This window comes from Pieris brassicae, chromosome 2 (genome assembly GCF_905147105.1).
Source record: "Pieris brassicae chromosome 2, ilPieBrab1.1, whole genome shotgun sequence".
Classification (NCBI taxonomy): Eukaryota; Metazoa; Arthropoda; class Insecta; order Lepidoptera; family Pieridae; genus Pieris; species Pieris brassicae.
The window spans coordinates 2,169,876-2,183,910 of record NC_059666.1 but is presented as its reverse complement, the minus strand read 5'-3'; the positions used below and the strand labels follow the sequence as shown (position 1 = coordinate 2,183,910).

General features: G+C 30.8%; 2 protein-coding genes across 4 annotated transcripts in view; both read right to left on the bottom strand.

Moving 5' to 3' along the window:
* LOC123720756 overlaps positions 1 to 10,345 on the bottom strand; it is a 108,559-nt gene extending 98,214 nt beyond the window's left edge. For all 3 annotated transcript variants that reach the window (XM_045677504.1, XM_045677508.1, XM_045677507.1), the window contains exons 1-3: positions 10,180 to 10,345; positions 1,408 to 1,633; positions 863 to 949 (exon numbers count right to left, since the gene is read on the bottom strand). In XM_045677504.1, coding sequence (XP_045533460.1) covers positions 863 to 949; positions 1,408 to 1,633; positions 10,180 to 10,299 — 433 coding nt within the window. In that variant the 5' untranslated portion in view covers positions 10,300 to 10,345. The remainder of the gene's footprint in view (positions 1 to 862; positions 950 to 1,407; positions 1,634 to 10,179) is intronic.
* LOC123720757 overlaps positions 1 to 14,035 on the bottom strand; it is a 103,893-nt gene that overhangs the window by 48,619 nt on the left and 41,239 nt on the right. The window lies entirely within an intron of this gene.

Genomic DNA, 14,035 nt, shown 5'->3' with positions numbered 1-14,035 from the left:
TAAAAGGCCAGCAACACACACGTTAGTCCTTTAGCATTGAGTGTCAGTATCACTTAACATCAGACGAGCCCGTTTCCCCATAAAAAAAAGAATTACTAACAGAAGTATTTAGTTACCGCCAGATTTATAACAACTAAATTTACGACAAACTTTGAACACCTACTCGTAATTTTGGGCTATTTCCTTTTGCTCATCAAATAAATATTAATATTGTAACACAATTGTACGTTTATTCAATTGATATATTTTTAAGTAAGCTGTTTTACACTATAATAGAATATACTAGAAAATTATATAGCTATGTTTTATTCCGTAATTAAAAACGATAAATTATTATAAGTCGATAACCAACCATAGGAAAACATTATCAAAATCAGCTATTAGTGATAAATAAATGAAAATGATAAATATATTTATAGTAATCCAGATATTGCGGCAAATCACTGTATTCGGTAAAACAATCAACATATTAAGCCACTTATCATATACTTTTAAGGGCCGAATACATATATACTGAAGGGCAAAGATTATTTTTTTAATTGACAAACATTAAATATTAATTAAGCTGTTTATGGCAGTGACATTATAAAGGTTAAATAAAAGTAAAAATATTTTCAAAAACGTTCCTTGAAATTGTTTTTTAAAAAACTGACTGGCCATAAATGGAACACGTCAAGACCAACTTGTGTAGCAAATAGAACGTATTTTTGAATAGTTGTTTGTATACACCAAATAGGTTAATAAAAAGCTACACTTATCATGTAAGGAATACATTAATACAAAAATAATAATTATCATACCTCTCTATGCTAATTTAACGTAAGTAAAGTAAAGAATTATGAATTACTTTAAAGTTACTTACCATTTCTTTGAGTAGTTCCAACGTTTTCACAGCTAAAAGCAAGTGCGTAATTTTCATAATTTGTGACCATTATTTGAAAGATTATTGCTGAAAAAATAACAAACTGTTTAGTTGATGTAAAAATATTTGTAAAACAGTTAGCTACATACGTATTGTCTTTTTGAGGACATGTTGCTATAGAGATACAATTAATATAAACTCAAGAATAAATAATATAATGAAGTACGTTTGCGCGTCTTTCATCGATACGATTTCGTTGAATCATTGAATATTTGTTAAGTCAAGTACGACATAATACGAATATTAAAATTTCGCATTAATTTTCAAACATATTTTTAATCCACATTTCGAATAAAACTTTTACCTGGATTATTGGTAGTCAAAAATTACACATAAAAGTTACCTTTTATCAAACTGTCAGTAACACAGATAACATCAAAAGTATCAATATATTCCAGATAAAGGTTATTAAAACAGCCTATCTATAGGTTAACGTAACTCTTATTTTTTGTAGGGCTTCTGCAACACGTTTGATCATAACTTACGTTCAGCAATGGACTCTAAGTTAATTGTGAGCTTCGCTGTTCCATTTCTCGCAGTAATCACTCCACTGCTTTCCCTAAGGAAGTTCTCGTTCACAGATCTTAACTTCACATCTAACGTGCTTGTTTCAGTAGTAATGGTACCACGCGATGTGATTTCCAAAGTCGAACAGTCTCCTGACTGTAGAGGACCGGGGGTACCTTCTATATTGTGCCATTTCCCTGTGAACTGAAAATAAAGAATTAATTGCACACACATCATTTTTTATATAATGGGCAGGAGAGTCATCTGATGGCAGTGTACCTTTAACTCTAGCACCAGCTCTGAGGTACCAGACGCCAACTTAAATCTTTAATTAGTGACTGTGCACTTAAACCCCACGAGTGTCTCCAAAGGGAACAAAATCTAAGTTGTAGGAAATACTCTTAAATTTGAGCCGTTTATTGTTTCCGACCGCCCCAGCCCGTTTTATGCTTGTCCAAGGGAGGTGAGACGGGGCAAACATGTCCACACAAGTAGCATTTTAATATATTTAAATTATATTTTAGTTATTATATTTTATGATAAGCATGCCATATGCCATATATTCGCCAATGTTTCTGGTTTTATCTAACTATAACACTAATTATGAGTATGTGAGAAAAAATTTACAGAGGCGGGAAGACATTGCCTTTGTTTAGCAGTAACTTTTATGTTAGCTGTCATTAATAATAAATAAATAAATCTCTGTTTTGGTAGATACAATATACGGTATTTTAAGTGAATGACACAAATATCTTATAAAGAAAACACTTTTTTAACGGATTGAAGCTATGTATTATTATAAACTTAATTATTTTATATAATATTAAATTTTTCTGACGTTTCGCGTGATTTACAGCGTGCGTGGTTACAGTGACCTTTAAATGTGTAAAAGTTATGTTAATAAAAGACAATACATATATCTTGTCTTTTATATCTTAATATATTTTTAAGATAATTATTAAATGACAGCGACAATAGCTTGACAAACTAAATTGCATTTTTACACACAGCTCGCCAACAACTGTTATATTTTTAACATACCTACATTCTAGAAGTTTATTTATACAACAAAAGTATTTTACGCACATGGATTTGCAATACATAATGACTCAAACTACTTCCTAGGTGTGGTTTAATCATTTTTGTCGTATCTTTATAGCACGAATTAGTCTTATGATCAATTCAAGGCCAGTAATATAACAACGTTTCTTTTTCGAATGATAAGTACCGTTCCTTTGGATTGAAAAGGTTTTTTAGGTAAGGAATTTTATTTATTTATGGTCTATAGATACATATGCATAACTTTAATACTACTATTATTATTATTTGTTTCTACTAAGTATTATTCGTATTATTAGATTCTTATTCTTTTTGCAACTCAGGCGCAAAGTAGCTGCTGTGGTCTCTGGCAGAGTGACCAGCGCTGTGGAACAACTCTGCTCCTCAGCATAATGCTGGCCAATTACAACCACAGCACACACCCATTACACAATTAAACCTTTTTCTTTAAACAAATTGTTATCTCTCATTCTTTTTTATTTATTATTATTTTTATTTTTGATTATTGTTACTTTATGTATTTTGTTAGTAATAAATGTTATGTCTATATGAACTATTAGGCATCGCCATATAATATATAGTAATTCATATAAGTGTCGCATAATATTGTTTCATCTATATCTTATATCGTAAAGCGGGATGGAATTTAATAAAACATTATGAAAGTGAAAATGGCGCGAAAATTGAAATGTCATTGACCACAGTCAGGAGTATATTATACTAGAGACGCGCTCCTTAATAAAAAACTAAGACTTTCTATGTCCAGGGATATATAAATTTCGTGGAATTGATTTCCTTTTTTTACGTTCGTTCGAGAAAAAACAAAAATTAAATGAGCATTTTGTTAAATATTTTAGTCCCACGACTTGTGGAATTTCCTAGAGAATTTACGAAATAAAATGCGGTTAATAACAATAAAAACAATCACATTTTACAATAAGAATAAAAATATTATAAAAAAAACACGTTACACTGAATGGGACTTTTTAAACTTCGTTTTTTAATTTACTATTATATAATTCATTCATTCGTTATAAATCGTTGTAGATAGATCACCAGTTGGTAAGTAAACCAGATATTTATAATTAAATTATTATGTTTTCTTTATATTGCTCTCGAGCTAAAACCGTAGAAGATTGATAAACAATCCCTAAAAAAGGGTTAAAGCTAGTATGAGGAATTCGCTCTTTACCTTAGAATTCAGATCCAAGCTTTCTCGTAGTTATTAGCAACAATTATTTAAATTACAAAGTAATACGTTAATTAATATTCCATTATGGAAGCCAGTAGCGAATTGCAGAATCTAAATAAACATGAAAATATTTTCTTGGTTAAATAGGTAGTTACTAAACAAGTCTGTCGCGTTCATCTTTAACTAGTATATGATATGGTTTTGGGCTACTTTTTAGGTATTAGAAAACAAGTATAAAATTAAATCGTAATTTTATATATTGCTTATTCGTACAATATTTTCAGTAGGTTTGACTGGATCGCTGAAAAAACGGTGCCCCTTTGACTGGCCTATAGTATTGTTTATTTGTATTTCTTCTTGAAGCAATCAATAAATAAAATCACAAATTTACACTTTATGACGTGATCGTTACGAAGTGTTTGTGGTTCATGAAACGGCCATAACATGTCAATGTCAATGCAATGACATATTTATCTTTACGCATTGGCTATCTTTTTTTCCGAATGGGGCCGTTCAAGTATTACGTAAGCACTATAGGGAGGGGGAGGGGGGGGGGATATGATTTGGTGATTACGTCAACAGTAATACTTTTTTACTAGTAATACTTTTATATTACCCACACATTGTCTTCACATTGAGGATTTCTACAACATTAACTTCCAGATACAACATAGACAACATCGAACTTCTTAATAATAAAGATTTTAGTTTTTCATCAAACCTTGATTTTGGACATAGATTTCTCTCTGTATCTGTTCCTGTATCACTTTTTTTTAAAGTGCAAGTACGTGATGAGGCTTCTGTACGTAGTTCTTCGTGTCGGACTCAGGTCGTTGGGTTTTTGGGATTATAATTTTTTTTGGCAGTTCCCAAAATTGATTCACGTTCATGTCAGTTGTAGTTCTATTGTAAAATATTACGTGATATCGACGTACAAACATACAAATTCTATTCCGTTATTATATCGTAGATATGTATTTGTAAGTATAGTTCTAGATATAGGGTATACAACAACTCGTTCTAACCGATCTCTCATTGGCTAATATGAATCATGAAGGCGACTGGAAATATAACTAGACGTTATTTTATTTTTAATTACCGGTTTCATACTTATATTTATTTTTGCGAAGTAGATAAGCAAATTATGTACATAAGAATGTATTTTTTTGTATTTATAGAGGGACGTTCTTATATTAAATAAATGCAAAAATAAAGCGTTAAAACAAAGCATATGATTGCATTAATAGGTGAGTTTGTTATAGATATAAATAGTTTAAGTCCAGAACAATGCTAAAACTCCAACAGCGTCTTTCGCGCAGTTTGTTCGTCTCGTCAGCCGCGTTTCGCATTTATTACCATGCGTCAAAAACTCCGCTCATTTGAGCTTCTATTTAAAATGTTTTGAAATTACATTATCAATAACTATCCAGAAACTAAAGGCCCATTTAAATGGAGTGAGTTTCTTGCACGTTTTGGTGCGAGAAATCGTACGGGCTATCACCAGCAACAATCGCCATAGCATAGTATCGAAATGTTTATATATAGGCAAGAGCTAAATTCTTACCTACGATTATGTCATACGAAAATCGCTAGGCGATAATTTCCTGCGTCTGTTTACACATCGATATTTTATTCACAAGATTATTACTTACGAGACTCTCGACTAGTACAAACACGATTTCGTATGACATTTTGTATGTTCATACGAGTATCGTACATCGAGATGTTTCATTCGAGTTTAGTTATTAATAGGGAATTGATCTCAAAAATGACATAAAAATCCATTAAATTTGCCGCTTCCGATAATATTAAGTTCATTGAACTTTATAGAAGTTACGAGTGTTTGTGGAACATGGAAAATGAAAATTAACCCAACATCTTTTCGTTTCCGTTTAGTTAATTATTTTCTTAGAAGAGCAGATATAAATAAAACACCTTCGCACACTGCACTCATAGCAACTGGCACAAAACCTCGAAATACGTTTATTGCTTTTGAAATTCTGTTTATACAGACACCATAAATATTCCATTGCGAGGCAATTGTCGCCAAAGTGTGAATGTTTAGAGGAAGAAACCTTTTTATATTCTTTCGATAATCGTACCTTTGAGACGAGAAACTCTCTATGTGGGCCTTAAGTTACTAAGACATTTACACTAACATAGGCATTGGAGGCATAGTCTGCGCAAAGTCTCGTTTCTGAATCTCACCCTGAATCCCGGCCTAAATTGTTAAACGCGTCCTTTCACCAATGCGTCCAATAACATACCACTGAGGTGGTAACTCGAAAAATCTACATAATAAATATGAAAATCCCAATTCCAAGATTCGAAAACAGGTATTGCAAAGTGTTGACTTGTAATTTTAATATTATTATCAATTAAAACCAATAACATGCGAAATATATTGAATTAATTGTGTGTTTGCACAGCGGGGTATACATTAGTAAGTCAAATAAATAAAGTGTATTTCATTAAGCAGGAAATGTTAATTTAAAAAACTTTGAAATGGTTTTTGCTACATTCGTACATTTAGAACGGAATAATAATCTGGAGATTACTAAGCATAATATTGTCAATACACGTTTGTGTTATTTTAGGAGATATTTCCGAGTCAATTACTAGTCGTTGATCTTTTTGTCAGTTTTAATAACCTGTAGAAGAATCGTTCGTGTTATTTTGTGATCAACTTAGGATTTATTCTTGAAATGATTCTTCATTAATAAAAGAATGGTTTTGCCATCTATAATCGTTGACGACTTTTTTATACGATTAGAAGGCTCGCGAACGCATTGTCGGCGTTTTAATTAGAGACCAATTAGAACAGAATATTAAATAGTCATTTAAGGAGTTTATTGATAAGGAGGATTGAATTTAGATTGATATTTTAGTCAGTTACAAAGATGTTCTTATTGTAAGACCAAATTTGTTTTATATTGTTTTGCATTAGATAAAAGTGAATCGATAATATAGACATTAACCTTTATTTGTTGTTTCCAAATATCGAGATAAACCAAAATGTTACAGTTTATTTACTTAAAAAAAAACGACTAGTGACATCAACTGCGCTATCAGACTTAAATTAGGTTATGTAAAAACAATACAACCCAAGCCTAAATACTTACACAGTGTAAACACCATGTAACGTTTCTCGATTTTATGATGAACTGTCTAAAGCTTCGAAATCAATTGGCTTTTGTGAACGTGAACGTGTTTGTTGTTCCATATATACGTAATGCACATTTGTAGCAATTTTAAAGTAAAATTAAAAGAAAAAGCTTCCATTATGTTTTAGATCTGTGTTGTTATCTCTAAGATCTTGCGTTCCAATTATAGTTTTTGGACCAACGGAGTTTTCTTTCCATGTGCATTTAACACTAGCTTTTACGGTGAAGGTCAGAACGTGTGGAAGCCTTAGAAATGCCATTCCTTAGATCGAAAAATCGACGTATATCATAGAAGGCTGTGATGATCAGCCTATTACCTCTTAAAATAAACAAGAAACAATTACAGAAGTATATGTCCGTATAGTGCTAAAGTTTTTATAGTTTTTTACTAGTAGATATGTAGTTTATTTAACAATAAAATTATAATTTGCGTCTTGATTTTTAAAACAATTGAAACGTTATCTAAGATAACATTTGATTTCACGTAATCGGTGTAATTTGGAGCTTCTGAGAAATTGTTTATTTAGCCCAATAGAGCTAATTGATATCATTTTAAAAAACGTGATTTGTTGATATCAATTTAAATAACATAATTAACGCCACCATCGCTAGCAGTTAATGCAAAGACTAAAAGTAAGCCATCAAAGCTGATTAAAAGTTTAAAGAGGTAAATCCGTAGATTTTAATACTTTAAACTGAAGTTTATTTTCGACAAAATTGTGTCTATGCTGCGCTTAATTTTTTTATACATAAGGGTGTATAAATCAGGGAACACTGAACAACTACGTACTTAGATAGTTCTTTAAATACAATACTGAGTTGAGGTTATTAAGGTAATATACATTTGTATTTAATAATAGACTGTAATTGATAATTATGTTAATTAACATTAATTTAAAAAAAGCTTGTAAAACATAAAACTGGGCGTTTAAAGTGGTGGAAAGTCTTTGCTTGTTTTTTTGCCTTCTACACCATTGATTTATGAAGCTATATCAACAAAATATATTTTGTTTTGAAACTTCTTTAGAATCGTAGTGATTTCCAACCGGATGCAACGGAAAAAGCGACAGTAAAAAGAGACAGACACATAAATTCCTATTGATTTAACGTGGGAGAAAATGAGACAGGACGCATTATACAGTCTATAAAATTTAATACATAGTAAAAAAGTCTTAAATACATATTATTAATTATAAAATCTTTTAACTGTCTCAATTGTTTTGGAAGGTTTCACTTCTACCACGTGTGAATTGGACAAACGTTTTTTTTTAATTTAGTGTGTTCACCTTATCGTGAAATAAAAAGAGGGTAATAAGATAGGATAGGATAATAAGAGTTTAATAGACTAATGGCCTGTTTTACACCGTACGGATAAATTCTACATAAGTTCCTAATAAGCTATTGATTACTTATTGGTAAGATAAACAGTATTGTTGCGTTTCACGACTGACAGTTACCGCTATTCGTTACAAAAAGTCCATCATAAGTCATGAGTCCGATGAAACGCAAAGATTCTCATTCGGAACTTTTATCTTCCAAATAATTTATGTGTTGCATAGCTATTTGGTACTTTATGCATACATTGTGAAACAGACCCTAAATGTCAGTTAAAGTAACTAGTAAAACTGTAAATTGAATCGTTATCGACGCAAAAGTCATAAGTTATGTTACTTAATGATCTGTCCATCCGTCATCTGTCCGTCAGTGTTTAGATTTGTTTATGACGTTTTACGTGCAATTTTAAATCGTTTGAATGGTTTGATTGTTATAAATTTACAGTTTATATGTCAGTGGCCTTAGTATATATATATATGTGTGTTAATGATTTAATTATGTTCGACGTCCTGGTGGATAGAAAAACTGTGCACAGTTTGTGTTTCCACCACATCAACTACCTTTATATTAAGAACACTTATACAATAAATAAATAAATAAAAAATAATTTAACTCTTTCCTACACGAACCTGCGAATTTTTACATAAGACTCTTACTACCAACTACCAACTGGTACTAGCTACCAACCTAGAACAGATTGTGTGTGATAATTGATTAATACAAATCTTTGTTTGTATCCTTCGTCGTTAACCTGGTTAAATAATAAAAATAAAAAACAAATAACTTTACTATTAGATATTAGTTTTAGTTATCATTTATTTTTGTTTTTATATTTTGTGGTTTATTGTTGAATTTTTTCCCTTGCTAACTTGTTAATCCTACTAATATTATAAACATGAAAGTTTGTTGTTACTCTTTCACGTAAAAATTATTGAATTGATTTTAATGAAACTTTACAATACTATATCTTATACATCAGAAAAACACATAGGCACATATACACATTTATAAATATAATGTGTGTATTGTCCAAGTTATCAAGTAAATAGAAAAAAATCTACTATCTGCGAACTATTCTGGCGTGGCCTGCCAAAACCGCTAGAGTTACACATATATAATATATGATGGAAATGTGTATCTAAAATTGTCCGAAAAAAAGCCCGTATATATATATATCTTATGTGAATGCCTACGCCACGCTAATATAAGCTACTCGAAATACTAATCCTGCGCAGACGAAGTCGCGGACACCAGCTATTGTTCTAATATAATTTATGTTCTATTTGTGTGTATAATTTGATGACATAATTTTATGCATACACGTTGTTTTAGTAATTATTAATAAATAAATTCGAGAAAATAATCGCCCATATGAATGATATTCATTTTAATTTCAATTAAATTAAAGAATTGCTCAATATCTTATATAAATATGATCTGATTGTAAGGATAAACATTTTTACTTTTAACGCAAGGCAAGGCATAGACATTGTACCACAAAGAACGGTTCGGTGGCCGTCAAAACACAATCTTATACTAGAATAATAAGTCCTGAGTACATAGCTCGTTACAATATCTCCATACCAGGAAGTAAGGCACACAATATTATCAGCTGTAATGATTTGAAGAAATTCTATTAGTTTGGGAACAAAGAGAGGTAAGACTGATGCTAATACCTTGCCTCACGATAGTTCTCAAAAACGCACAAAACACTCACTATAAAATTCTAAATAGTGAACGTAACTATTATCTATTATAATTAACAAAAAGTATATATCAAAATAAAAATGTGTCTAACGTAGCCCGTAAATCTCAACAATGACTCAACTAATAAATGTGACGATCGGCCGGGAAAAAATACTTGGGATCACCCTCATCAAAAATTATTAAATTGAAATTTTGTATTTCAAACAGACATAGAAATAATATTGTAACGACCACACAATCTCATGGGGTTCACAAGAGATATTTTATTTCGGATAGCATAAAAAAAAACTTACAGCTTCTAGGTTAAAGTTATCTTCTAAAGCGATATTTGTATCGCACTTTCCGTCTTGTAAAATTTGAGCACTACTTAAACCTATAAGTACACTTAACAATAAAAACATTTTTAACATCATGAGATCATTATTGCACTGCACATGAACTACGCGAAATGATACTATATTTTTATATATGATATATATAATAGAATCTTATCAATAGATTAAAGGCACCGATTATACAAAAATACTGTTATCTTGAGACCGAAGGGGTTTTTGGATGAAATATTCAGTGTGCGACGTTAAAAACCATTTATGTGTAGTTAAGTGCTGGCATTGACTAGATAATTTTATCGTGGCCATCAGATATTGACAGTTTAACCGTGGGTGTGAGATTATCAAGGACATATATAACAAATATTGACTCAAATCAAAGTTTAAATCCCGATGAGAAGTATCGCGAAAGAATTTTGACGCATATATTTGTATGTCTTTTGAAATTCAAAAAAGATTAACTTTCTTAAAAGTTATTATATTTATAGTATAAACAGTTTCCAGAAAACATGTTTTTAGTTCAATAAATGTAACCGTAGTAGATGTACTACTACAATAAAAAATTGGGGTTGGTCGTAGAGGGGTGACAATTAAGGGTTGTATGTATTTTTGTATGCTGTATTATAAAAAAAAAAAACAAAAAAAAGTCTATAAAAAATTGGAGTGGACCCCTTGTCACTTAGGGGTTTGAAAGATAGATAGTAGCCGACTCACTGACTCACTGAATATGCATAATAAATTCATAAGCATCGGTCGAGCCGTTTCGGAGGAGTATGGGAAAGAACATTGTGACACGAGAATCTTATATATTTACAGATATGTATACAGAAGAGTAAAAAATAATATAATAATATTAGAATTGGATTGGTTTACACATGTCTAATATATGCATATCATCTTTCCGTGTATATTTTATATTGTTATTCTAAATGTTTATCAAAAATCGGTTTCTGGACACAAGAGCACGATTGTCCCTTGAATCATTAAATCCTCGGACAGCGAAGCTATGTATGACACAGCAACAAATTAAGACTCTAAGTGTCTTACATTTTTGCTCACTTAAAAATACTTTTATTTGACTATGTTTATGGAAATGCAATATGCAATGCAAGTGAAGGTTGAAATTTTTACAGTTTTTCAGTGATACTTCCCGTAATCGTATTAAAATATCATTACAACTAGAATGCCTATCTACTAGAATTACTAATGTGCGTTAGAATACAGTACCTACGTATCAGCCGTAAAGTATTTACATTATCGTACACAGTACATTATGATATCTAAATTGTTTTCGATGTTTTTTGAGGAGGGCTCTATGTACTTAATGTTAATTTTTCGTTGTATATATATGACTAACTTCTAAATTTATACTAAGATATTTTAAACATTTGCCTTTTATATACTATAATAGAGCGTAGTATAGAGAGTAACAGAAAAACTTATTATTATATGACTTCTATACTATTCTATATAATATTCAAATTATTTGTAAATAAAATATAAACAAATAAAAAACATTGAATGAATTTTATGCCGACGCCCCAAAAACGCCCAACATTTTGCGCGGTCACAAACGTACCTAACGCATATTTTCGAATACAAAACAATCCCCATGACTGCGCCAAGTAATCTACGTAAAAACAAATCACTCTTACTTAATTACTAACAAATAACAGTAATAATGAAAAGAAATTAAGCAAAAACCTTTGACAGTTAAAAAGCAATGCAAATTCCTGCTTAAGTTAGCATCGTGCGCTACACTATCTGGTGAACACGTTCAGACATGCTAGCCCCTTCGCCATGCCCTTGGATTTGGGACCCTTACTACTATTCCGCACAGTTTTGCTGTTATGAGGACTGTCACTACCGTACTCTACTGTAGTGATATTACTCATGAGGAACAGGCATAGATATATTTCTGGAAATTACGTATGAATAAGTATCAGTTTAAAAATTTAACGGTATTTGCTTCTCGGCCTATTCCCATAGCTACTACAGCTACTTATTATGCAATATTTGTTAAATATATTATACGAAATATATTTAACACTTATACAAAAATAATATAAATGTGTATATATATATATATATATACATAATAAATCGTAAAATGCAATAATAATTAATATAAAAGAGTATTAACAAAGCCATTTTATCTTAAGAGTTTTTATGTTAATTAAAAAAAATTAGTTACATTAAATATATTTGCTGGAAATTTGTGTTATAATCTGTATACGATACATGACTGAGTTACGTTGGTTGGTTAGTTTGTACTAGAAAGCGATACGTCGGGGCAGTGAATTAGACCGTTGTAATTACTCCATTGTAGCGTGTAAAACATCAGACCGTATAATATAAAAAAAAATTTCACCGTCACGCTCGTCGTTCCACATCTGAGTGGCTTTATGGCAGTATTTGCCGAGCACTACCACTATGTGGAGCCAGCTGTCCATTGAAGTATTTCCAAACCAATTTAACTTAGGGTCCTTCAAGAAAAGAGCGTACCAATTCTTCAAAGGCTGGCAACGCATTCCAATAAGATTACATGAATCTTATCAACAGGATCCATAGACTAAATTTTTAAAAATGTTTTTTGTCATCCGCAAACATAAGATATTCTGAATACTTGAAGCAATATTTTATATCATATAGATAAGCGTTAAATGACAAAGGACTCAGTATAGACCCTTCAGGTACACCGGATGTCACATTTATAAATGTCCGCCCGTTGCTTCTGCCTGCCTTCTATAAGTTACATATGATTTTATATCTTGACTATGACTATGACTATGACTTGATCGACCCGATCGCAAGCTTTTTCGAAGAACGGATAGCATAATATGAAGTTTAAGTTTTTCTTGCTTATTGCGATTTCATTTGTTTAAATTTTTCCTTGCTAGTTTGATGTGGGGTTCTAACAAAATTCATGTATATGTGTGTTAAAGTAATTAAAGTCATACTTTCTCGTATACTGTTTTAGTACTTTTAAATAAATGAATCTGTTATCCTTCGTCCATTTAGTCCGTAAAACAGTCAGACTGACAGTTGAACAATTTTTGGTAAAACAATGTTGTTGCTGTGGTGATTGTGTAAAATTAAAGGCCTTAACGAATTAATGACTAATTTTTGAATAATTTTCCAAACAAATTTCTAATAAACATTGTAAGCTAATTTCATTTTGGATGGGTAACTATATAACATGTTTAGCGACTGACTAATTATATTTGTCAAAGGTTTTTATGGAATTTATAGTAATTTTGTGGTCAAATTGAAGGTTAAAATTCCATTATTCCCTGAGCCTATGTAGCTTTATTAATATTTAAAATTATCAACTATCGACAGACTTTGTCTTCAATAAGTATTATTTGGTTGCATATATTTAAGTGTTGGAGATTGTAATTATAATCTGAGAGTTGAAAACGCTATTAAAAAAACTTGATAAAACCTTCACGAGCTTCTGGTTCTGTATATTTATGCATCGTATATATTATCACAAAATATTGGCCTATATGAAACCAGTAAAGCACGTGAAGTATTTTAAAGAGGCGAAAACAAAAGAAATACCTTAGATCCACCATATGATTGATACACAAAAGTAACAAAATATTTTAGCCAAATCCCGTTTGAAATGTTTAAATATATTAAATAATTTTATGATTATTGTAATCACCATCGCTGTTAGTTAGTAATAGTACAATTATAGAGTTTTAAAGCTTCACACACAGGTTTTAAAGCTTCGAGTAGGTATGATGTTTTTTACTTATTAAAATAACGTAAATTAAATAAAGTAATTAAAGTAGATCAAAGAACTATTCCGTCG